The sequence below is a fragment of the Callorhinchus milii genome, unplaced genomic scaffold, assembly GCF_018977255.1.
Source record: "Callorhinchus milii isolate IMCB2004 unplaced genomic scaffold, IMCB_Cmil_1.0 Scaffold4, whole genome shotgun sequence".
Taxonomy (NCBI): Eukaryota; Metazoa; Chordata; class Chondrichthyes; order Chimaeriformes; family Callorhinchidae; genus Callorhinchus; species Callorhinchus milii.
Window position 1 is genome coordinate 8,500,641 of NW_024704745.1, and position 26,769 is coordinate 8,527,409.

Sequence of the window (26,769 nt, forward strand, 5' to 3'; positions counted from 1 at the left end):
ATTAGTGCCTTTCACAGCACCTTTGACAATCAGCGCTCCCCCCAGCGCTCTATTGGAGTGCCAGCCTAGACAATGTGAGTTTAAAGTCCGGATGGGGAAGCTGGAATCCTTCTGACTCAGAGGCAGATCTAACCAGCTGAGGCGGGCTTCTGTTTTAATTGCAAATAGGGTATCGAGTTGCCTTTTCCACCCGACTGCTTGGGGAAGTAGGCGTTGCGGTTGGACAGTAATATCCCTGGGAAAAGACATTAAAATGAATGAAGGGGTGAAACTGCCTTATAAATACTAGCACACGACCAGCGTGTGTAACAAGGTGCCTGCACATGCACTTGGTAAGTGTGGAAGAGCTGCGGGCGACAGTCAAAGCCAAGGAGAAAGACAACGGAAAAGGTGATATTGCATTATCGGCTAAGAGAAAATGTTGTTTTAAACTATTGCGGCCGGAGTAAGTAGCGCGTCATGCGTGTTTAACTGCTCCAAACTTGTTTCTTGTTGCACATACGCAGCCTTCAGTTGCCAATCTCCTGTTCTGCCACCAAGAATGCATCACCCAAACTCTGCTGAATGCTTCCCAGCTTCCAACCAGGGAGCCAGCGTGGTGCCTACAGGTAACAGCGACAAATCCTTTGTTCTAAATCATGATGATAATAATAAGGCACTTTATCAGGTCTTCAAGATGTCTCAAAGCGCTGCACGGAATATATTGTAAAATGAATTGATTGTATATTTTGTGAGCGAAACGCGGCAGCCAATTGCACAAAGCGACATCCCACAAATAGTCGTGGATTGAGTGACCAAATTATTTTATTTTTTTAAATTTATTTTGATAGAATTATTACCCCCATAAAAAAGAGATCCGCCAATTGACTAACCACTAAGTGGAGTCCTGTAGCTCAGTGGTTAGAGCACTCGCTTTGCAAGTAAGAGACCTGAGTTCAATTCCAGGCAGAGGGCGAAATCTTGGGCAAGTTTCCTTAATCCACACGCCTAATAATAATCCCTCCAAAACCAAAAACTATAATAAATTGGTCATTTTCAATCTACGACTGTTTGTGGGACATTGCTGTGCGCAATTGGCTGCCGCGTTCGCCCACAAATATACAGTCAATTCACTTTACAGTGTGTTCTGTGAAGCGCTTTGGGACGTCCTCCCGACGTGAAAAGCGCTATATCAAATGCAAGGATTATTATTATTATTATTATTAACTGGGTTCCTACTTACTGCTAGGTAAACAGAGGTTTGTTGAATAAGGAAACTTGCCCAGCCTTTCACCTTGCCGGGAATCGAACCTTGCGAGGCGAGTGCTCTAACCACTAAGTTACAGGACTCCACATGATTACAAGGACATAATTTACGTATTAATGCTTGTTGATCTGGTTGGTTTCCACTGCTCCAGTAGATTTAAAATAAGATTAGGTAGAAAGACTATGTCAGGTTTAGTTCAGGATTGAGACAGTGAGAAGACCCCCTAACTCTGCCAATGCTTCTCACCCACCTTACGTTACTGCCGGATCTATTTATCATCATTAACAAATGTAACGATTATTATTGTATCTATTGTATTTGTATCCAGAGGAATATCTTTTATTTTGTGCCAGAAGATGACTAAGAAGGTGAGTTGAATAGGCAGCGTGGGGATTAGGTTGGAGTATACAGTAAACCTCACATAAGTCTTTTAATATGACTTATGTAAAGTATGAGTTATGTCAAACTTGCATGGAATATAAACTCTTGAATGGGACTTGGGCAGATGTATGACATAGGCGATTATATGATTTATTGAGATGACTTATGCAGGTTTTACTGTACAACCAGGTGCTAAGGACCTTGCTGGGATTGTGTCTGGGAATGCGCACCCTCTGCTGCTGAGCTTGACTACTTTGAGGATGGAGAGAGAGTCTATGCTGAGCCCGTTTGCAGGGGCAGATGTAGTTGGAGGGGCGGGGGGGAGAAAAGTAGGGAATCAGGGGAATTCTCTTGGTTGCTCTTATGCACATTCTAGCTCCGTGTTTCACAACATCATTTATAATCCGTGCGTTTGATAATCCTTGCACTTGTTATTGTACCTTATCATTTTGTTCAGACTTCTGAAAGAGCTTCACAGAATATATTGTAAAGTGGATTGACTGTGTATTTTGTGGGTGAAACGTGCAGCCAATTGCACACAGCGGTGTCCCACGAATAGACATGGATCAAATGACCAAGTTTTTTTTTGGAGGGATTATTATTCCCGGGAAAGTGATCTGCCAATCGACTATCAATTGGGTTCCTACTTACTGCTAGGTAAACAGAGGCGTGTGGTGTAAGGTAACTTGCCTGAGGTTTCCCCCCGCCTGGGGAATCAAACCCAAGTCCTCTCGCTTGTGAGGCGAGCACTCTAACCCCTACTTTATGGGACTCCACTGCTTTTGGTTGTGATCAATTGAAAACGCTCATTTCTTCACCGCGTATCACACACACTCGCATTAAATTTTTGCACTAAAGTATTTTGCAGTAAAGGACACCCTAGGTTACGCAACGTTTGGGACGTCCTCCCGACGTGAAAGGTGCTATACAAATGAAATCTTGTTGTTGTTTGATCTTCGCGTATGTTACCGGAATTAATGATTAAGTCTTGAACATTCACTGATGCATTCTCTAACCAGTCTCATCTGTTTTATCTTTGACCCAAGCACTGTCATCACCTAAATGCTCCTTTATGCACCTCTCCTCGGGAGCTCTGGCCAATGTGTCTGCCGGACTTCACTATTCCATGTCGTCTTGTCATTATGGGACCCAGCAACCTCCATACGGGGTGATGACGGGTAAGACTATTATATGGCTATTATATCTATTCAGGTAAAGATTATTATATGAAATACAGTGCAGCATGTAGGCTGGAGGATATTGCAAAATACCGACGCATGGAAGTGACAAACTCAGAAGGGTGAGTGCTTATTAATGCTATATTTCTATATAAACATATTTAATTGAGAGTTCCCGGAGGGATTTTTTTGCTAGCGAATATTTTTTTCCCGAGTGAGTATCGCGAACAGAATAGGCACGTTTCTACCGTAACCCATGATTTGATCCGGGTTTTGTTTCGCTGCGTGTGTTACGGGGGAAATAGCGATGATCCAGATGCAAAACAAAAAGGCTTCACCTTAATCGTCGCTCTCACTCATAGTGGGTTGCATAGTTGCATTAAATAATAACAGAATAATAAATTATTATAATAATAATAAATTATTATACAGCAGTTGCATTAAAGGGGAAAAGTGCACTAACTGTGGAATACTGTGAAAATAGGATAACGGTACAGGTCTGAAGTGCACAATTCTGGAACATGTTGTTGAAGGATTTGTTGCCCTGAGTAAACAAATCTTAATAATAATAATAAACCTTGCATTTGATATTGTGCCTTATCACGTCGTTGAGAACGTCTCCTTTAATAATGGGTGTTCCACTCTCTGGAGTCACTCTAACCTGCGTCCTCCCTTCCTCCCTCTCTCCTTCCCTTCGTTCGAGGCACATCTCGAAACATACCTCTTTGACTGCGCTTTGGTCAAACACCTTATCGGTAGGGCAAAACTAATCTCTCCAAGATTGCCTTGAAACAGGTTCGTTTTACCTGAATGTTGCAATTATAAATCCACACCCTTGGCTCCCACCTCCAACTCGGATGCGCATCCAGCATTGGTAAGAGTTTTGAGACGTCCTCCGAATGTGAAAGTTGCTGCATATAAATGTAAATGCAAGACCTTTCACATTGGGTACACTACTGACCCTGCCTCTGCTCGACTGGCTCCAGCCTCTCCTTGACCCCTAAACTCTCTACCTCAATCTCTTCGCCTTGCACCCCACCCCCACCGGCCCACCTAACACTCCCCATTTTCAGGTTGGACTTGAAGACCTTCCTCTTCGACCGTACCTACGGTCACCTTCCCACTCCCCCTGGCTCGGCATCGAGCTCCGGCACTGTTAACCACTCCGAGACGCCGTCCGGGTGAAGGGCGCTATATAAATGCAAGTTGTTGTTGTTGTGCATGAAACTGTCTTGTGGCATTGAATTTGTGTGCACAGGTGGCCTTGGTCCGTGCCTGTACAAACTGCCCGATCACACACTGAGCACTGCTTCGTGTGCCCTGGGGCACGGCTTTGCCCCCGTGCATCAGTCAGTGCTCGGCGAGGAGCCCATTCTCATTGACTTCAAACAGGAGTTCCGCAAAAAGAACAAGATCACCGATGAACCGGCCGAGGTGGATTCTCCGGAAATTAAGGAGCTGGAAACTTTCGCAAACCAGTTTAAACTGAGAAGAATAAAGCTAGGTAAACGCCTCTTTTATTTCTGTCCCATTAACCCTTCGGCAATGCCGGCTTAAACAACTCCGCTTTGTACATGTCTGAACGTATTGATTGGAAAAACATGTAATGCCTATAGGCTCTGGATTAATAGTCGATAATCAGATTATCGGATTCTACGGTAATTGTATCCACTTGTTTATCCGTAAATGGATCACAAGAGATGCAAGGATCAGTATGGAGTGCAGAATAGATTTACAAGGACTTTACCAGGGATGAGTAGATACAGCAACGAGGAGAGATTGGACAGTTTGCAGCTTTTCTCTCAAGCAGAGATGATTGAGAGGGGAACCTGCTGGAGGTGCTAGATTATGAAAGGATGCGATAAGGTGAACATTCATACAGTTTCCACTTTGTCAAGAGCTTTTTTGACGTTTTCCTAAGTAAAACAGAGGTACATAATTGCAAGTTGTTATTTGTCACTGTAGATGCAATAAAGGTGCACAAAGCCAGTATTACCCATTATTATGTGTTAAAAGCAAGTGACAGGCTAACTTTACTCCATCGAAAACGCACGGGAGTGAATTTAGGACTCAGATGAATGCAAGAGAAACTTTCATTATTCAAATGTAAAAGTTACTTTTACAATTGAATTATTTTAATTTGTATTGAATTGTGTTACTTGAAATTACAATGTGCTTCACGATCAGATTTTTGTTGCCTGTTTTCAGTGACAATCAAACACTCTCCCCCTCTCTCCGTAGGTTACACTCAGACAAATGTTGGGGAAGCTTTGGCTGCAGTTCACGGCTCTGAATTTAGTCAAACAACGATCTGTCGTTTTGAAAATTTACAGCTCAGTTTTAAAAACGCTTGTAACCTAAAATCGATCCTCTCAAAGTGGTTGGATGAAGCAGAACAAGCAGGAGGTACGTGGCTTGACTTTGTCCGTGTGAAACATGAACCCGAATGGATTGGCAGGTGAAAGCTAGGAGTTATTTGGCCCACAAAACACACATAAGTCATCATCACTTTACAGTATATCCTGTGAAGCACTCAACAATGTGATAGGGCGCTATATATCAAATTCAAGGATTATTATATATTATATCATCAACTGTAAATGTGTGATGTCCAGTTTGAAATTAAATCTAGTCTTTGATTTCAACAAATAACCAGTTACATTATTTACATGAGATTTAGAATGTTGCCAACCATTGCCTCCTGCGGTAAGATTTATTTCAAATTAGTTTTGAATTTGCTACATTCAAACTTTATACAGTAGGTTGTGAAAGCTTGTTAACGTTGGTTATATAGCGCCCTCCACACAGAGTAGCATCTCAAAGAGCTTAACAGTGGCGGAGCCTGACTCCGAGCTGGGCAGAGGTGGCCATAAGCACAGTTGAACAGGGAAGTTTTCAGGCGGGACTTGGAAGAGGGGAGAGAGGGGCAAAGCGGAGGGTTTGAAGGAGAGTGTTGGGGCGTAGTGGCTGAAAGCATAACCTCCAATGGTGGGGCGGAAGGTGTGAGGGACGAGCAGGAGGCCGATGCCAGTCGAGCGGAGGCGCCGGGTGGTGGACTGGGGAGTGAGGAGGTCGGAGAGGTAGGGAGGTGCCAGGGAGTGGCAAATAGATAAGGAAAAGAAGAGGGCCAAGGATGGAGCCCTGGGGTATCTCACAGGTGACCGGGCGGGGGCGGGGAAGAAACCATTTGCTGAGATGAAATGGAAGCGATTGGTTACGTAGGACTCAAACCACGCGAGTGCAGTCCCACTAAGGTAAATGAGGGAGGAGAGCTGATGGAGGAAGATGGCGCAGTCAACTGTGTCGAACGTGGCAGAGAGATCCACGAGGACGAGGAGACAGAGGGATCCCTGGTCACAGATAGAGAGAATGTCATTTGTGAATTTGACAAGCGCTGTCTCTGTGCTGTGGGCAGGGAGAAAACCAGATTGCAGGGACTCAAGGAGGGAGTGGAGGAAGAGATGTGACCTGCAGCAATGCGTTCCAGGACTTGGGCTTGGAAGGGTAGGTTGGAGATGGGACGGTAGTGTGAGAGATTAGGGATTGAGGTTGGGTTTTTTGAGGAGGAGTGTGATGACAGGGTTTTCAGGTGGAGTGGAACAGAGCCTGAGGACAGAGACTGGTTGGCCGTGTCGGCCAGCAGGTGGGGAGAGAAGGGGGAGTTGAGTGACCAGCAGCTGGGTGGAGAGGGAGTCAAGGTAGCAGGTGGTGAACTGTGGTTAAGAGGGAGGAGGGAGAAATGGGTGCAAAGGAGTGTAAGGATTGGGTGAGTGTCAGGAGCTGTGTCGAAGGGAGAAGGCGGTGTGGATGGTCTGGGTGGGGTGGAAGGGGGCATGGTACGGGAGGACAATGCAGATAAGCGGATGCTTTCAATTTTTGAGGCAAAGATCTAGGACATCTTTGTACTTGGCATTTGACGTGAGGATAGAGGGGGCTTGAGGGGGTGCACGGGGAGATGATGGACGGTGGAAAACAGCATCTTTGGATTGTTGTTTGCCTCCAGGATGACTTTGGAGTAAAAGTCAGTTTTGACCTGTGAAAGGGAGAGGCGGTAGTTGCAGAGGTGGTGAACCGTGAGTCAGGATTTCTGCCATCTGCGCTCGAGCATCTGGGTTTGTTTTTGAATGGACGGAGATGACTGTTGTACCAGGGGAAGCAGATAGCTTTGGAAATAACCCTGGATTTCAGGGAATTGAAGATTGTGGAGAGACGGTCATTCAGCAGCATGACGGCTGAATCAGGATTGCTGCGTGTGGAGGGCCAGAGGGAGAGGAGGTCGTGGAAGAAAGGGCATTTGTGAGGGACTCAGGGGGAAGCTTTTTCCAGGGGCGGAAAAAAATGGTGGAGGGCTTGGAAGAGGGAAGGGAGATATGGGAGGAGAGGGAGATGAGGAAGTGGTCCGAGATGGCCTTGTCCGTGATTGACAGGTCAGAAATGTCAAGGCCATGTGTGATGTACCATACTGGATAAGTTTCTCTTGTGACACAGTTAACCAAAGAGAATCTGGCATGGGTGCAGTGTTTGCAAATAAAGCTCTAATGCAGTGCCGGGGGAAGTGCTGCATTGCTGTAGTTCAGCTGAGATGTTAAACCGAATTGTATTTAGTAGCTCTGTATTTTTTGCAGCATTAAACAATGAAAAAATTGGAACAAATGAAAGAAAAAGAAAACGAAGAACTACGATTAGGTAATTATAACAAAAAGCAGCATAAACATACAGTATGGCGTCATTTTGGAAGGACTTGTTCAGGATTTAACACTTGCAGTGATCCCACTATAAATGTAAGGTGTTTAAATATTAATTTTTTTAACCTTAATCTTTTCTGGAAAGTTCGCTAGCAAACTGATCACTATTGTACAAAAATTCAACACTAAGGTATGATAGGTGTCTTGTTCGACCCTCAACTGTCTTTTCTTTCCCACATCCAAGCCATGACCCACTCTGCCTTCCCTCACCTCCGTAACATCATCCGACTCCGCCACTACCTCACCCCTCAGGCCGCTGAAACTCTTGTTCATATCTTCATTACCCTCCAGGCTCGATTGTGCAAATGCCCTGCTTGTCAGCCTTCCCAACTCCTTCCTCCACAGGCTGCAGATAATCCAGAACTCTGCAGCCCGTGTCCTTTCCTGCACCAAACTCCGTGACCCCATCTCCTCCATTCTTGCCCGACTCCATTGGCTCCCCATCCTTTGGAGGATCCTGTTCAAGATCCTGGTCCTCACCTACAAAGCCCTCCATGGCCTCGCCCCACTCTATCTCTGCAACCTCCTAAACTCCTACCAACCCACCCATCCCTCCACTCAGCCGGCTCCGGCCTACTCCACGTCCCCCGACCCACCCGCCCCTCCATTGGCGGGAGAGCCTTCAGCCACTCTGCCCCCAACCTCTGGAATTCCATCCCCCAATCACTCCGCCTCGCACCCTCCTTAGCCTCCTTCAAGTCCCGCCTCAAGACCTTCCTCTTCGACCATGGCATCGGCCACCCCCCTTCCCTCCCCTCCCTTCTCCCCCACTCCCCCTGACCCCAGCTCAGGTCGGAAATGCTTTACACTATACAGGGCTTTGGGACGTTCTCCCAACGTGAAAGGCGCTATACAAATGTAAGCTTGTCGTTGTTGATAGCACAATACTCATCCTCCATTGCTTGTGTTGAAACCTTTTGAATGTAATTAAAGCAATTGGAAATTCACAAAGGCCAAAGACCTAACACGTATGGCGGTCTTAACTGGACAAGCAGCGGGAAGATGTAACTGGCAGGCAGTGCTATCGATGGCAAGCTATGAGATTATAGTTGGTGAGACTCCCAACAATTACCCCAACACACACACTGGGGTTTCCGAGTCTTGGCTTTTGCTAACCTGCGCCTAATTCTCTCTGAAATTAGGTAAACAGAGTGTACATTCTATTTCAGACACAGAGAATTTCCATATGTAAGTGCGGTTTTATTGTGTGGTTCTACATACATACAGTCTGGTTTGGATATTCTTAAACTTATTAATGGGTTTCCCGTTTCACCAGTCTGACCAAAACAAAAATTAACAAGAAACAAACTAGCACTTCTAGCTTTCAAATGCAAACTCGTTGTAATCAAACTCTTCATAATCATTGACTTAAAAAGTTTTGAAAGTACAATAGTATTATTCCCAGGCAGGGCAAAATCTTAGATAAGTTTCCTTACTCCACACGTTTCTGTTTCAGTAAGTAGGAACCCGGTTGTTAGTCGCTTTCCAGGGGTAAAAATCCCTCCAAAAAATATATGGGCCTTCAATCCACAACTGTTTGTGGGACACTGCTGAGTGCGATTGGCTGCTGTGACTCGCCCACAGAATACACAGTCAATTCACTTTACAGTATATTTTGTGAAGTGCTCAGCGACATAATGTGCTATATCAAACGCAAGGATTAGTATTAACTTGAATTTGGTTTGCACCCATTAAGCCTCCTTGCCAAAGAAGCTCTGGAGACGCACTTTGGACAACAAACCAAGCCCTCCTCGCAGGAGATCACGCAGATGGCCGAGGGGCTCAAGCTGGAGAAGGAAGTGGTGAGAGTCTGGTTCTGTAACCGCCGACAGAGGGAGAAACGCGTGAAGACCAGCCTGCACCACAGTTCCTTTCACTTTCCCTTCAAAGAACACCTGGACTGCAGATAGTTTCATTTCTAACCAGAGGGTTCAGAAAACCCACCGCGATGCCAAAAGACATTTAGGAAGGAAATTGAGAATAACTAAAGGTAGAGAGAGAGACAATTCCAGGCAGGGCGAAACCCTGCGCAAGTTTCCTTACTCCACACCCCTAATAATAATCCCTCCAAAAACAAAACAATAATAAATTGGTCATTTTCAATCCACGACTGTTTGTGGGACACTGCTATGCGCAATTGGCTGCCGCGTTTCGCCCACAAATATACGGTCAATTCACTTTACAGTCTATTCTGTGAAGCGCTTTGAGATGTCGAGAAGACGTGAAAAGCGCTATATCAAATGCAAGGATTATTATTATGATATTATTATAAACCAAGAACCCTTCCCCCGAATCCTTTGAAAAATAAAACATTTTCAATCTTTTTTTGGGCAATAATTATTTGCACAATTTCCACTGGGTATTAGGTCAATCGGCTTTTCTTAAAACCAAAGGACACTCAATAATAATTGGTCCAATGTCCTCAGTTTAAATAAGAACCAATTAGAATTATTTTAAAAGCTCTAACCCTACTGAGGGTGAAGCAACCGTTCGTACGCTGAAAATATTGGCAAAAGTAAAAGTCTGGCGACATTCCTGTTGCAATCAGGAGTTATTTACTTTTAAGAGGGATATTTTCTGTCTGAAGTTATAGTATTGAGTTCCCAAAACCTCCAGCAAATCTCTCAATTTCACGAGGAATGTCAAGAACACAGATGACGCTTGGAAACACCTCGTGACACGGAAAAAATGAATCAAAAATGGGAAGATATATGGCAGTGCAAATAAGAGAAGCTGAAGCCTGAAAGAAAAGCAGATTAATGGAACATATGTCGATCAGACAGTTGAACTGGACTAAATTAAATTGAACTGAACAGAACTCAATTCTGCAACCAGCACTTTAGAGTCAAAAATCAGAAAACAAAAATTCAAATCTGATCAGAAAATTCCAGGAATGCTTTTGCAAGATATTTATAACCACAAGCCACCACCCTCAGCCCCAGCCTCCAGAAACTCCCCTGGTATAGGAAAATAAATCACAGCTCTATATTTTGTAACTAAAGGTATTTGTTTTGTGCGGTGAATCCAAATTGTTTTAATAAATGTAATTGTTGTTGTTGATCAAAGGCATAATTTGCATAAAGTTGCATAATTATCTTGTTTCAAATTCACCGAGTTCTTTAATTGTGTGTAAGATTTTATTGACCTTTCATTGTTTGTCAGAAGCTTACGGTTGTCCCACCAGTTGCTGCACTGGTCACCACCAGCCACTTTCCAGCTCTGTTATGCTCATCATGTGAAGCAATACAAGTTGGAAGGCAACGACAAGGAAGTAACTCTGGAATGGTAATTTTAGTGATACGTGTGCTCTTAAATGATGATAATAATACTTGCATTTGACATAGTAGTTTATCACACCATCAAAATGTCTCCAAGCGTTTTCACGTCTTTGTACAGTAAAACATTTTAGTCAGTTTGACGTCTGACATGATGCTTATCACCCTGCTTGATTGTGGAGGGACGCAACCTGCTTACATAATCCCAGAAATTACAAGCCGGTTTGGCAAAAAATAAGGTGTGTGAAAGCCAGGGGTCACTGCTGGAGTTTAACCAATTAAAACCCCATAGCTTGCCATTGCAAACACTCTCTGGCAAGTTTCCTGCTACTTGACGAGGACTACCCTACCAGTCAGGGCTTTGGTTTTGAGGGTTAACAGAAACCCGAGAGGGAGGAATGCTGGTCCACAACAACTAGACTGTTCCTCAATTTTTTTCTGAGGGGCCACACAAGCTGATCTGTCATCAACATTGGCATATTGTCCTCATACATTCCCTTTTAGCTGAGGAGCTATTCTTGAAATTGTTCAGTTTTTAAGTCAGAACCATTTTGGCCAGGTCAATCGAACTGATGTTTCTTTTTATTAGCATAAATTCAAGATCTTCGATTTTCTCCAACAAAGAGGATTGTATAAGAGGGGTTATACTACAGGGATGAAAAAAATCACAACACTCAGTCAGAATCATTCATGACCTAGGACATCCTATCCCTGAAACCCACCACCTGCTCCCTTGACCCCATCCCCACTCCACTCCTTATCTCCAGCTCCACCTCCTTGCCCCACATATCACAGACATCATCAACCTGTCCCTCTCCTCTGGCTCTGTTCCCATTCCCCTAAAAACTGCCACCATCACTCCCACCTTGAAAAAACCCTCCCTTGATGCGTCGCAGCTATCAAGCTACCGGCCCATCTCCAACCTCCTCTTCCTGTCCAAGGTCCTTGAAAGAGTTGTCGCCTCCCAGCTGCGCTCTTTCCACCCATTCATTATTCGAACCCCTTCAGTCGGGTTTCCGTGCTGCCCATAGCACAGAAACTGCCCTGGTCAAGGTCACCAATGACATCCTGACCATCTGCGACCAGGGCTCCCTCTGCCTCCTCGTCCTCCTCGACCTATCGGCAGCATTCGATACGGTCGACCACGCTATCCTCCACCTCCGCTTGTCCTCCCACCTCAACCTTCAAGGCCCTGTCCTTGAGTGGTTTAGGTCATACCTCTCCCACCGTCTTCACTTTGTTTCCACGAACGGCTTTTCCTCCGCCCCGCACTGTCTCGTGCGGTGTCCCTCAGGGCTCTGTCCTCGGTCCCCTCCTCTTCACCCTCTATATGCTCCCCCTTGGTGACATCATCCGCAGACATGGGGTTAACTTCCACATGTATGCGGATGACACCCAACTCTACCTTTCCTCCTCTACCCTCAACTCCACGACCACCGATGTCCTGACAGCTGCCTGTCCGACATCGAGTCCTGGACGAGAGACAACTTTCTTCAGCTCAACGTGCGCAAAACTGAGGCCCTCCTGATTGGCTCACGTCAGCGCCTCCGCACCTCAGGCGCTGACAGCATCAGCATCCAAGGCTGCACTCTCCACCTCTCAAAGCCAATCAGGAACCTCAGTGTTCTGTTCGACCCTGAGTTGTCCTTTCTTCCCACATCCGCGCCACAACTGGCATTGCCTTCCATCACCTCCGGAACATCGCCAGACTACGGCACTACCTCACCCCTCACGCTGCTGAAACCCTGGTCCACGCCTTTATCACCTCAAGGCTGGACTATGGGAACTCTCTCCTCGCCGGCCTTCCCGGCACCTCCCTCCACAAGCTGCAGGTCATTCAGAACTCTGCAGCTCGTGTACTGTCCCGCACCAGGCTTCGCGACCACATCACTCCCACCCTCGCTCGCCTCCACTGGCTCCCCATCCCCCAGAGGATTGAATTCAAGATCCTCATCCTCACCTACAAGGCCATTCACGGCCTTGCTCCCTCCTACCTCTCTGACCTACTATCCCCCTACCTACCTGCCCGTACCCTCCGTTCCTCTGGCTCCGGTCTGCTCCACACCCCCCGCCCCAACCGCCCTACCATCGGTGGCCGGGCCTTCAGCCTCTCAGCCCCTAGGCTCTGGAACTCTATCCCCCAGTGCCTTCGCCGCTTCCTCCCTTTCTTCCTTCAAGGCCGGTCTCAAGACCTTTCTCTTTGACCGTGCCTTCAGCTCCCCTCTCGACTCTCTACCCCCTCCTCGCTTCCTCCCTTCCCTCCCCTCACCCTGACCATTTCCCCCTTGCTCGGGTCCTGACCCAATTGTACAGCGCCTTGGGACGTCCTCCCGACGTGAAAGGCGCTCTATAAATGGAATCGTGTTGTTGTCGTTGTTGTTGTAAGACAATTATAGCATTGAATATCGCAAAATGAACATTACCAGATGTTAATGACCCTTTATCTATTGTTTGAATCTCAAGAAAATACTGGCCACATGCAGCCTGCTCAGCTGGTTTGTCCAAATACCCTATCCTGCTCACTCCCCTCTGCCAAGTCAAACCTCATTTGTGTCCCCCACTTCACCATCGGCAGGCCAGCTTTCAACCAATTTGCCCCGCTCTCTGGAACTCTCTCCCTGAATCCATCCACCTCACTCATTCTGCTCTTAAAACCCATCTTAAAATCTCTCAATCACCTAACCTTCCTGCAACTCCCACACTGCTCAGCCTCTCCCCTGTAAAGCACTTTGAGATATGAAAGGCGTCATATACGTGCAAGTTGTCGAGACATAAGCAGCTGTAAACCATTCCTGGAGTGTTCAAGAAACTTATATTTATTTATTTGCAATAATATGGCAGCTTAGCGAAATCTATACTGCTAAGCGTTTCGTTCAAACTTTAAATCAATAATTTAATTCCTAGAACCTTGCTTTGACTTTTCTTTTTATTAGGTTTCATAAATAAAAAAAACACCCTCAATCACTTGGAAAATACATCATCAGCAAAGTTTGTTTTTCCTAAAAAGAACTACTTCAACATTTTAAAAATTCATATTTTCTAATGCAAAACGAAAGCCCACTCCCATCAATTGTGTTATAACAAAAACAGTTGTGTTACTTTTAAGTGTCTGCTGTAACGACAGTGAGGCAGTAACAAAACATCTTAATTTTCCTGTTCCCCCACCTTACAAGAGATCAACACCATTGCTTTAAAGAAATCATCCCGTTCAAAGTAATATAAATATGCAGGCAAATTTCAGCGAAGCTGCCCTTTCCACTTCACCCTTAAGAGATCTAAAACAATTAACACAAAATTCCAAGAAACAAACCAGTTTTCAGAATTATCAGTTGGTACATAAACAAGTACAGAAAGCATAAAGGACTATCAGTCAGTCAGTCACCTGAATAACCTCAGTGCAATAAAAAGTGTCAATAGAAAGTGTCAACTAACATCTGCTGTACAAATGCAAGTTGTTGCTTAAAAAGGTATTCAAGCCAATTCTCAGATTACCCCAAGGATGTACTGGTGCACTCAAATGGAAGAGTCCCGACTGTGTATAGCCACGAGGCGAGAGAGAGGGAAAACAAATGACTTTTTCATGAACGTTAAAAGTTTCTGGCAACCGAAAGTTGATCACAACATCAACTAACCTTGATGCAAATAACATTTCGTTAACAAAGTGAGCAATGTCAGACATGTGTCGGAGGTAATTCCAAATGAAGAAATCCAGACCGAACAGCAGGTCACTCAAACATGTTTTGTCGCTCTTAACAAGATGTAAGCTTGCTAATATAAAGCTCCTTTTTACAACTCACAAGGTTGTTTCACTGGTTGTTCACAAGCTAGACATGTTGCTTGACTGTATGCTCTTACCAAATAAATGAGATTATTTAAGCATCTGTGTAGTGTGAACGACAAGTGTGAACAGGATCCAAATTAAAACTGAACCTGAGTAGTCCAGAAAACGTGACTTGGGAGAAAGAATGGTCTTAAATATTTAAGTGTTTTCTTTTCCTCATTTCTCAAGGAATGTGGCAATATCACACAAAATCCCAATATATTTTCTAGTTTCATTAATTATATAAAACACATGGTTTATACTGTATATCCGTTAACAACCAAATGAGGGTCTACATTAATTTTACATAGAATAGATAGTATAGGAAGCTTGCAAGTACATTGGAGCTCCAAATGTAAGTTGTTGTTTCAACTGTGCTGGCTCCAAATCCTTGGGGAAAAAATAGTTTTAGAGTACAGTAGCACGTAGCTATGTATTAATTGACTAACTTGCCTAACAGCTGCACTGCATTTGAGTTTACAAGACCAAAAGCGGAGTTTGCTATTTCCCCATCTTTTATTTTCTCCCTTTCTGTCATCCTCTCCCAGCAGAGGGCAAAAGCTCATATCACAACCAGTAATGATTTAGGAAGGGAATAACAGTTCTGTCAGCAGGCAGGGGAGGAAAAAAGAACCTGTAAGTCGCTCTCTATTTCTCTAGCATGAATGCTGCCAAGGCCTCGCTGCATTGAGGAGTGTGCACTTGCTCTCAAGAAACGTTGGGTCTGGCCTGACTGTGGATGTACAGCAGCAGCTTGCACTACAATGTTACACAATATATAACTCCGTTACATATTTACCTGGCAGGCACCCTTCATTTTAAAACATTGCTGAGCACATCCCTGAAGGCTTCTGCAAATTATTCCATCAATTAAATGCAATTAATAAATGCAAGGAATTAATAAGGGCAAACAATGAATTGATGGAATAATAAAGCTGCCATCAGTTAAAAAGATAAAGGCCTGGATAAAATGGATTAGGTTACACTTAAAAATATTTAACAAAGTCACATTTTCCAGATATTACTATCCACACTGCAATAAATTTAGATCTTTGTTTTAAGTATAATCACTTGACCAATTTGTGCAATTTTCTTTAATTGCCAATTATATGACTGAGGCAGATCAACATTCAGAGGCGTAGTGTGAAAGATTGGATGATGTTACTTTTAAAAGTAAACCTACCACATAATCTGGAAGTCGAGCTCCTTTTAGATTCAAAATAGTCATTGAACAAGACCTCTTAAAATTTAATAGGTTTAAGCTTTGAATATCCATTCAGATCATATACATACATGCAGCTAAACAAGTGTTACCAGTCAGAGAAATTGCTCCTGGAAAATGGCATGTAAAGTGAAATTGCGACCATTACTATTGAATTTTTGTGAGATTTTTAAGCACTTCGCACACAGCAGGGATTTTGTAAACTGTGAATTATAATTTGCTTTCAGAAGTTTTGGAAGTATTGCTTTGCAAACTGATCTGAATGAATACTGACACAAGGAATTGATCAGCAGCTTATTTAGAAGAAATAGAAAATGTTACAACGGTTACATATAATGTTCAGCTGAGTGGTTAACAGCACAGAATGCGAGAGCTGAGTGTAGTAATTGGCAGCAACAAACATACATTTTCTTCAGTCATCTTTCAAAGTGGAATTTAAAGTAGGCACTTCAACATGGAAAAACAGAGTCATACAAATTAATCAGTCTACTGAACTGCATTTATCAGTAGTGTGGTTATAAGTGTCATGAATTCTGCATATATCTCCACTCCAGAGATGCTAATCAGACATTTCATAGATTACTTAAAAGCAGAAGCATTGAAGAGCCAGGCATGATCCAGTTAAAAGTTTCAGATTCCACTTTAGAAAGGTGCATTTCTGTTGTTGCTGAAGGATGTCCACACTGCTCCAATTAAATGTACACAATCCAGTCTTTACTGGAAATCCAAGTTAGTTAAGGTAGAAAGTAAAGTATTTACATATAAACAGAGAGACTTCTTTCTCCTCTTGCCCACAGCCCCCAATAATGCATTGTTTAATCCACTCCTAAAGCTTTCAACTGGCGTTCGATTTCCTCATCTGAAATTCCAGCTTTTGATGTGGTTGCTGCAGGAAGACCTTTGGCAGCTGATGGAGCATTAGCCATCTGTGAAGAAAAATAAGTTTCACTCAAGGCCCTTTTAAACTGCATAATATCAGGACCGAAAAGTGTTGAGGTTGTATTCTGTTTTGGCATGGGTTGGTTACAATGATGGTCATCTCCCCCAGCACCATATTTAAATACGATAAATAAATAACCCCTTGCCTCCTTCTTTTAATTTAACGGGGAGCGGGGAAATTCTTACAGATCAGAATAACAATACAAATTTAAATGTATATCGCCTTTCACCTCAGGACTTCTCTAAGTGGTTTACACAGCTGGTGGGAGGAAAGAAAGATGGTCAAGGAGGTGAAAGTGGGGATGGAGGGGTGAGTCGGTGGAATGCAGTATGGAGTTATGTGTTCAGTTGATGCATGATAACATGCAAATGTATCAAAGATCTTGCTCCAAACATTTGAAAACCAGAAATACCTTTCCAGAAATCTCAATTCCAATTTCATCCAACACCTGATTTACAATGCCTTCGGTTTCACCTTCCTCATCAGAGTCATCAAAAATATCATCCAACGTATCGTTCACTGCAAGGAACCAAAATGCATCCCCATTAGATCTCAGACATTATTATTAATCATTGGTTGTAGCACCTCATCATGTCAGTGAGATGCCTCAAAATACCTCACAGGGTATGCTATTAAGTGGTGCTACTGTGTACATTTTGTGGTCGAGTGCGGCAGCCAGCTTGCGCACAGCAACATCCCGCAAACAGCCATGGATCAATTTTATTTGGGGGATTATTGGCCAGGTCACCGGGGAAAACTCTCTTCCTTTTCAAATAGTGCCACGGGATCTTTAACATCCACCTGGTTAGGCAGACGGGACCTTGGTTTTCTGTCTTATCTGAATGACGGGACCTCTGACAATGAGGCACACCCTTCGCAACTGCACTAGAATGTCAGCATAGACGAAATGGGTTCAAGTCCCCATGTGGGACTTGAACCCACAATATTCTGTGAAATTATTCCTCTAGATAAGAAGGCATGAGGGAAAGATGATAGATGGTGTCCAGCAAGAAATGGTTGCTTTTCTACTCCACCTAGGATCCCCAACTTCCATTGCTTGGCAGCCACAACACCGCTTCTTTATAGCCTGAATTTGATTATAATGCAGTTGCACTGTAGACCCGATTCACTGCACACTTGTAGCCAGACCGCGCACTTCCAGGGCTGGCAGGCTTCAGGGTGACAAGGTCGCTGGTAAGAAAAGCAGGAAGTGATGATGCTAGCGACCGCATTACCAAGAAGTCAGCCATTTTAGCTTCCCAAGCTAAAAAGCAACTGCATAAATATTTGGGTGGTGGAACCATATAAAAGGGCCCAGGAAACAGGCAGAGAATCAGGATCAATGTGGATAGCTCCAATGGGGCACTAGCCCATCATGGGCTCTATCTATGCTGAAAGTTATTTTTATCTTACTAACTCCAGAAGAGTTTTTGTTTACTGGTGAACTTACTCATTTCTTCGGTCATTTCCATTTTCGCGTTTTCCCTTTCGAAATTCTGCATAGTTTGTAAGGTCTTCTGTGGGTCCATTTTCTTGTTCATGGTCTGCATTGTCTGAAACATAAAGCAAGTTTTTTTTCCCCCCAAAAAAACACACAATGCATTTCAATTAAACGTCACAAAACTACCATTTGGACTGCAATTTTGGTTATCAGTTTTGATAAACTAGATTGGGGTGGTTTGTAAAGGGAGTGGCAAGAGAGGAAGGAGTAAAGCTGGGAAGCAACAACTCTTTCAAGGACCTTGGAAAGGAAAGTTGGAGCGGTAGTTTGTGAAAAGAGATGGGACCAGGGAAGGTTTTTGTTTAGGATAGGGATGATGACAGCTGTTTTTAGGGAGTTGACAGGGAGAGGTTGACAACATCTGAGTGTAAAAGGGCGAGGAGGTGGAGCTGGAAGGTAAGGAAAGGGGTAGGGATCGAAGGGTGGTGGACTTCATGCAGGTTATAGTGGTGGTGAGAGAGGAGGGGGAGACAGGTTCAAAGGTGTGGAGGGAGGGATGGGTAGGGGCTGGAGTGTGAGAGAGAGATGGGGAGGTGTTGGCGGTTGGGGGTGGCGGAGGTGGCTGAACTGATCCCCTTGAGGAAATCCAGCATCTCCTTGCAGTTGGAGGAGCGGATGGGCGAGGCGTGAAAGGGTGGACGGAGCAGCCGATTAGTAGTGGAGAAGAGCAGCCTGGGGTCGTCCTTGGCCTCCAAGATTATCTTGGAATATCTTGGGGGAGATTTGCATTCATTCCCCAGATGTTGTCCTTTAATCCCCACTGTAAAGTGTGAGAAGAAGATTGGGCTCTACTCTAATACTCAATTAGAATAACCAACTGTCCCACGTTGAACAATGGCCTCTTGGGTGAGCTGTGGAACTACACCCCCAGGATGAGTCAACACCTTCAAGAGTGAAGGAGGGGAAAATTGCAGTATTTCTTGTTCTCACGAGTACTAACATCACTAATTCAATGAATGAATAGTTCTTATATGTGTCATTATTCGCTAAGCTGCAGGGATAACAACAAAAGAGGCACAATCCTGGCTGATATCCAAACTCCTTACCTTTGTTGTGGTAGCCATGGCACCGGCCATCTTCATTTGAGAGTTCAATACTTTGGTCTGAGTGGACATGGAGGTAACCTTTGAACTCACAGCATATGTGCGGGTCTTCTGTTTCCGCAGCTGCACCAGCTGCTTGGCTAAAATCTTACAGGCTTCCTTGTTCCCCGCTTTGGCCATTTTTTTAATTTCCATTTCCTATTGGATCAAGTTATTTATTAATAGCTGTACCCGTTGGTACAATATGGAGTGTAGATTGACACACTGACAGACACAAAGACAGACATTTTGTCTTTATCTATATTCAGCTGGGAGGACTGGTTGGGAGGACTCCTGGTTGGGAGGACTCCTTGGAATGCATACATGTGTGATGAACTTGTTTAGATCATATCTTTTCTCTGCGCTACTTTGTTGTAGAATATATTTTTACAGATGCATCTCTCTAGAAGGGTGTGTGATTTCCTCCGTCGCTACTTTGTTGCAGAATACCATGCATACCTCATATTTTGGGGCTAATTAAAACTTTTTAAAAATAAATGTAGCTCATCAATGATAGGATTTCCCCAAAAATAAATATGCCCATGACACTCCCCCATGCAAGACCTTTCCGATGGATGTATAATCCATGTCTCTACATCAATCGGTTATTGCGTTCTTAGCGGACACAGATATTTTGTCTTTATTAGTATAGATTTTTCATGCAACAGTGTCAATGGATTGTTGCGCTCTTCACTGGCTGACAGCAGTTGATAAAATATTTCAGGGTACTAATCATTGATAAGTAGGAATCCCAAAGACATGATAAGGCGTTATATAAAATGCAAGGATTATTATTGTTATTATTCACATTATTCCGGCTTTTCCTCTGTGACATGACAGACACGTGTGATACCATTACATTTTCAGCTTGCAGGGTCTGTGTAGGAATATGATCCAAAGACCTGCTTCTTAACAGTATATTTGTTCTTTAAAATAACCGATGCCTTTGGGCTTAAATATGGTAAGAATGTTTGGTATTTCCATTGTTTTTAGATGTATCTTTAGCACTATTTACAATGTTGCCACTCTACTGCAGTGTTGCCAATATTTTCAAATATGTTCCTAGTTTCAAAGTTATTTTAGCTACCCTGCAGATTATCCTCAAAGTATGCTACTAAAACATACCAGTAAGTTTGCTATTACAGGCTCGAAAACAAATAGACAAACAGCGCTTTAATTGCTTGCTTGTTGCAATAGTGATCACGATAAATAAACAAGTCTACGTTGAGCTCAAAACACCCAGAGGTGAAACCATTACCAACTGAGCCAAGCCAACACCTTGTATATATGCTAGGGAAAGTAGGAAATACCAGCACAGCAAATCTTACCGATATGAAAGCTTTCTAATGCAACGCTAAAGTTCTGTACAAAGTAGTTCCACTATTCCTCCATTTGTTGTAAGAGAGCCCCTTTACTTGGAGAGCAAAAAGAAGGGATTTTGGAAACTTAAGCAAATGCCGGTAAACCATGTGCATTATCAAAACATGAATCATTCCAAGGATATTTACTGAGTTTTTTCTAATCTACAGCACTATACGCACACCAGACTCCTGGGTGGCATTAGAAATTCAGGGTGCCGAGTCCGAACTAAAGCGAATCTACCACCAAAGTGATGATGTGACCTACTTACCAGCTGTTTCTCTTGTTTCTCTAAGGCTGCTCGATCTCTTGCTATATTTCGTTGAGTCCCTCTCAACTCTCGATTCTGTTCTTTCATCAGCTCTGGAAAGAAATAAAGATCCATTTAAAACAAACAGTATGATAATAATATAGTAATAGTAATCCGTGTTTCGACTGACTGAAAAACTATTGCTAGCATTTACCGTCGAAACACGATACGAATCTCCTCAATCAATCATGTGAACCATATTCCTACCCTAACAGAGCATAGTATTTACAGCTGAGCAAAATATACATCCAAGGACACAGAATGACTTGGATGTATATTTTGCTCAGTTGTGAATACTCTGCTATGCTAGAATGTTTACAAATCTTACTCATCTTTTCACTAAAAGTGAGCAATCTAAACAGGCCACCTTTAGTAGTGCAATGGATTTTTATAGATAATCCCATAGAATATGAATATACTTAATCACTCTACACCATCACATAACTCTGTGCCTTTCCTCCCGTAGTCATTTTCTTTAACAAAAAGAAACACTTCTTTAAAGTTTGCTCATTGCTTTTGTACACAATGTATTTTATTCTGTGTTAAACGGAAAATTGAAAAAGGTCTCTTCGTTTGTTTATAGAAGATCAAAGGTGGGTGGCCATTGGGAACAGGCATTTTGTTCAGTTACAGACATGACATTCGCCACACAACTAGAATTTTGCATTGCAAATTACTGGATAAGTCCAGTCATTCCCATAACAGTAACCATTATTATTCTCTGTGCACTGAGGATCCCTTATCATTGCTCGGGATCCATCAAAGTGGAGATGTAAGTTTGATAAAATTCAGCAACGGTGACGTAAAAAGGCCGCTTCCCAACCGTCTGCGTTACTCCACACTGTATAGTGTTGGGTTTCGTCAGAGGTCGATATCTGTGAAGCAAAGGCCAACTGCAATCTGACAATCTAGTTCGCGTCACAGGCTGAGTGCGTTGAGGGTGCTGGTGACTAATCCGACAGTGAGTCACCTCTTGCCAATCATACACACTGTGCCGGGAGTCGAACCTTCAGGAAATGGCTCTTTGGAATTAAAATCAAAATCCAACTGCTGCGAAGAAAAACTATTGCAATCTGGTTTAACACGATAAGTAAGGGGGAGTACTTTCTACGGTTCTACTTTGGAACTGTAAACTAAGCTGTTATAATCTACAAACGTCACCATCAAACTTCTTTTTTTTTAAAAAAAAAATTCACGAAACCCACATGTCCGACCTGTCAAACCAGTGTTACGAACCCGTCACTCCTAGTCTCTGAGTCTCAATCAAAGTCACCGATGCTGTAACATTTTGTTTGCCCCTTCAAAAACACGTACAGTAAAATGTGGGGGGGGTCAGTGTATGTGTGTGGTGGGGTCAGTGTGGTGTGTGGGGGGTCATGTGTGTGTGTGGGGGTGGGGGGGGGTCAGTGTGTGTGTGGGGGGGGTCAGTGTGTGTGTGGGGGTGTGTGTGGTGGTGTGTGTGTGTGTGGGGGGGGGGGTCAGTTGGGTGTGGGGAGTGTGTGTGGTGGTGTGTGTGTGGGGGGTCAGTGTGTGTGTGGGGGTGTGTGTGGTGGTGTGTGTGTGGGGGGGGTCAGTGTGTGTGTGGGGGTGTGTGTGGTGGTGTGTGTGTGTGGGGGGGGTCAGTGTGTGTGGGGGTCAGTGTGGGGGGGGGGTCAGTGTGTGTGTGTGGGGGTCAGTGTGTGTGTGGGGGTCAGTGTGTGTGGGGGTCAGTGTGTGTGTGTGTGTGTGGGGGGGGGTCAGTGTGTGTGTGGGGGGGGGGGTCAGTGTGTGTGTGTGGGGGGGGGTCAGTGTGTGTGTGGGGGGTGTCAGTGTGTGTGTGTGGGGGGGTCAGTGTGTGTGGTGTGTGTGTGTGTGTGTGGGGGTCAGTGTGTGTGTGTGGGGGGGGGTCAGTGTGTGTGGTGTGGTGCATGTGTGTGGGGGGGGTCAGTGTTGTGTGGGGGGTCAGTGGGGTCAGTGTGTGTGTGGGGGGGTCAGTGGTGTGGGGGGGTCAGTGTATGGTGGTGTGTGTGTGGGGGTGTCAGTGTGTGTGTGGGGGGGGTCAGTGTGTGTGTTGTGTGGGGGTTCAGTGTGTGTGGGGGGGTCAGTGTGTGTGTGGGGGGTCAGTGTGTGGTGGTGTGTGTGTGTGTGGGGGGGGTCAGTGTGTGTGTGTGGGGGTCAGTGTGTGTGGGGGTCAGTGTGTGTGTGTGGGGGGTTCAGTGTGTGTGTGGGGGGGTCAGTGTGTTGGGGGTCAGTGTGTGTGTGGGGGGGTCAGTGTGTGGTTGGTGTGTGTGGTGGGGGGGTCAGTGTGTGTGTGGGGGGTCAGTGTGTGGTGGTGTGTGTGTGTGTGGGGGGGGGTCAGTGTGTGTGTGGGGGGTGTGTGTGGTGGTGTGTGTTGGGGGGGGGTCAGTGTGTGTGGGGGGGGTCAGTGTGTGTGTGGGGGTGTGTGTGGTGTGTGTGTGTGGGGGGGGGGTCAGTGTGTGTGTGGGGGGGTCAGTGTGTGTGTGTGGGTCAGTGTGTGTGTGGGGTCAGTGTGTGTGTGTGTGTGTGGGGGGAGAGAGGGTGTAGTGACCTCGGCCGCCGGTGGTGGCGCTGTTGTGGCTCTTTGATCACGTGAACAAACAGCGACAGAGAGAGGAGAGGAGAGGAGAGGCCGCGGCCCCGACACTGGTCCCCGGGCCCGAGAGAGACAGAGAGCGGGTCCGGCCCCAACCTCCAGCCCCCAGCCCCGGGAGAGGCTCTCCCCCCCCCCACACACTCCCGAGCGGCCCGGCCCGGCCTGACCCGGCCTGACCCCCGGCCCCGGGCCGCCGGTGGAGCGCCTCTGCTCGGGCCCCGTGTGTCCCGGTCCCGGTCCCGGTCCCCTGTCGACATGTCGTTGTTCCTGAGGAAGAAGACGGCGGAGGGTGAGAGCGCGGGAGCGGAGCGGCCTGGACAGCGCTGGGGGGGGAGAGATGAGTGGGGGGATGGGGGGGGAGAGTGAAGAATGGGGGGATGGGGGATGGGGGGGAATGGGGGAGATGGGGGAGTAGGGGGGATGGAGAGGGGGAGAGTGAGAGAGAGTGGGGGGGATGGGAGAGAGGGGGGGAATGGGGGGAGAGTGAGAGAGAGTGGGGGGATGGGGAGAGAGGGGGATGGGAGAGAGGGGGGGTGGGGACAGAGTGGGGGGAGAGAGGGGGGGATGGGGGGAGAGAGTGAGAGAGTGGGGGGATGGGGGGAGAGAAAGAATGGGGGGGAGGGAGAGAGTGGGGGGAATGGGGGGAGAGAAAGAGAGAATGGGGGAGAGTGAGAGAGAGTGGGGGGGGATGGGGAGAGGAGAAGAATGGGGGGAGAGAGAGAGTGGGGGGGAATGGGGGAGAGAAAGAGAGAATGGGGGGAGAGTGGAGAGAGTGGGGTGGGGGGAGGAGTGGAAGAGGGGAGAGAGGGGTGGGAGGGGAATGGGGGGGAGAGAAGAATGAGAGAGAGTGGGGGGGAATGGGGGAGGAGAGAAGAGAGAATGGGAGAGGAGAGAGAGGGGGATGGGGGAGATGGGGAAGGGGAGGAGAGTGGAGAGAGTGGGAGGATGGAGAGAGAGGTGGGTGGGAGAGAGAGATGGGGGGAATGGGAGGAGAGAGAGGTGGGAGTGGAGTGGGGGATGGGAGAGAGTGGGGGAATGGGGGGTGGAGAGTGAAGAGAGTGGGGGGATGGGGAGAGGGGGGGTGGGGAGAGAGTGGGGAGAGAGGGGGGAGAGAGGGGATGGATGAGAGAGAGGGGGGAATGGGGGGGAGAGAGAAAGGATGGGGGGAAAGAATGGGAGAGAGAGAGGGGGGGAATGGGGGGGAGAGAAAGAGAAAATGGGGGGAGAGAGTGGGGGAATGGGGGGGGGAGAGAGAGAGAGTGGGGGCGAATGGGGGGAGAGAGAGAATGGGGGGTAATGGGGGAGAGAGAGAGTGGGGTGTAATGGGGGGAGAGAGAGAGAGTGGGGGGAAGGGGGGGGGAGAGAAAGAGGATAGATGGAGAGTGGGGATGAGGGGGAAGGGAAGAGAGGGGGCGAGAGAGAGTGGGGGGTGGAGGGAATAGGGAGGGGTAGAGAGAGGGGGGTGGAGGGGTTAGAGAGAGAGAGAGAGAGAGAGGGGGAGGGGTGTGGAGGGGAGAAAGAGGGGAGGGGGAGAGAAGAGTTGGTGAGGGAGAGAGGGTGGGGAGGCGGTGTTTGGTGAGGGGTGGAGGGGCTCCCCACTGGGCCTGGTCCAATCCAACCAAACGCTGCCAGAGCGACAACAAAATTACGGTTGTTTAGCGCCTTTCACGTCGGACGGACGTCCCACGGCTCTGGGCAAAAAGGCGGAACACGTTTGCCTACAAAGTACAGCGTCACTGCACTTTTTACAGTAATATTCCCTTGAAGCTCTTCGAAACGTACCCTCACATGAAAGGCACTAAAATTAAATGCGAGCGTTATAATAATAATAATAATGCCGACATTATTATTATTCTTCTCTGCGCTGAGGATCGATGATCCTAACAAACAGTATGATAAAATAGTAAATAGTAATCCGTGTTTCGACTGACTGAAAAACTATTGCTAGCATTTACCGTCGAAACACGATACGAATCTCCTCAATCAATCATGTGAACCATATTCCTACCCTAACAGAGCATAGTATTTACAGCTGAGCAAAATATACATCCAAGGACACAGAATGACTTGGATGTATATTTTGCTCAGTTGTGAATACTCTGCTATGCTAGAATGTTTACAAATCTTACTCATCTTTTCACTAAAAGTGAGCAATCTAAACAGGCCACCTTTAGTAGTGCAATGGATTTTATAGATAATCCCATAGAATATGAATATACTTAATCACTCTACATCACATAACTCTGTGCCTTTCCTCCCGTAGTCATTTTCTTTAACAAAAAGAAACACTTCTTTAAAGTTTGCTCATTGCTTTTGTACACAATGTATTTTATTCTGTGTTAAACGGAAAATTGAAAAAGGTCTCTTCGTTTGTTTATAGAAGATCAAAGGTGGGTGGCCATTGGGAACAGGCATTTTGTTCAGTTACAGACATGACATTCGCCACACAACTAGAATTTTGCATTGCAAATTACTGGATAAGTCCAGTCATTCCCATAAGTAACCATTATTATCCTCTCTGCACTGAGGATCCCTTATCATTGCTCGGGATCCATCAAAGTGGAGATGTAAGTTTGGTAAAATTCAGCAACGGTGACGTAAAAAGGCCACTTCCCAACCGTCTGCATTACTCCACACTGTATAGTGTTGGGTTTCGTCAGAGGTCGATATCTGTGAAGCAAAGGCCAACTGCAATCTGACAATCCAGTCCGCGTCACAGGCTGGGTGCGTTGAGGGTGCTGGTGACTAATCCGACAGTGAGTCACCTCTTGCCAATCATACACACTGTGCCGGGAGTCGAACCTTCAGGAAATGGCTCTTTGGAATTAAAATCAAAATCCAACTGCTGCGAAGAAAAACTATTGCAATCTGGTTTAAACGATAAGTAAGGGGGAGTACTTTCTACGGTTCTACTTTGGAACTGTAAACTAAGCTGTTATAATCTACAAACGTCACCCATCAAACTTCTTTTTTTTTAAAAAAAAAAATTCACGAAAACCCACATGTCCGACCTGTCAAACCAGTGTTACGACCCGTCACTCCTAGTCTCTGAGTCTCAATCAAAGTCACCGATGCTGTAACATTTTGTTTGCCCCTTCAAAAACACGTACAGTAAAA

The 26,769-nt window shown here is 45.6% G+C and overlaps 2 protein-coding genes across 2 annotated transcripts; one reads left to right on the plus strand and one right to left on the minus strand.

Annotated features, from left to right (window-relative positions):
- The first annotated feature begins 529 nt into the window (after positions 1-529).
- On the plus strand, positions 530-9,544 carry pou1f1 (POU class 1 homeobox 1). The gene is made up of 6 exons (XM_007895882.2): positions 530-608; positions 2,647-2,805; positions 4,064-4,309; positions 5,047-5,211; positions 7,431-7,491; positions 9,247-9,544. Exons 1-6 carry the CDS (start codon positions 542-544, stop codon positions 9,458-9,460), a joined length of 912 nt encoding a protein of 303 aa, XP_007894073.2. The 5' UTR covers positions 530-541; the 3' UTR covers positions 9,461-9,544.
- A 4,438-nt stretch (positions 9,545-13,982) lies between these two features.
- LOC103180092 (charged multivesicular body protein 2b) lies at positions 13,983-21,112 on the minus strand (the record flags this gene model as incomplete). Its single annotated transcript, XM_007895709.2, is given in 5 exon segments — positions 13,983-16,793; positions 17,220-17,326; positions 18,258-18,360; positions 19,355-19,549; positions 21,021-21,112. Coding segments are annotated over 5 exon segments (608 nt in total), but the record flags the coding sequence as incomplete, so codon positions are not given.
- Positions 21,113-26,769: the final 5,657 nt, after the last annotated feature.

Bases quoted from the DNA above. Each gene is read 5' to 3' on its own strand.
- pou1f1 (XM_007895882.2), top strand. From the start codon at position 542: ATGCATCACCCAAACTCTGCTGAATGCTTCCCAGCTTCCAACCAGGGA. The intron at 4,310-5,046 runs GTAAACGCCTCT...CTCTCTCCGTAG, and splicing joins ACTGAGAAGAATAAAGCTAG to GTTACACTCAGACAAATGTT. The intron at 7,492-9,246 runs GTAATTATAACA...GCACCCATTAAG, and splicing joins AAACGAAGAACTACGATTAG to CCTCCTTGCCAAAGAAGCTC.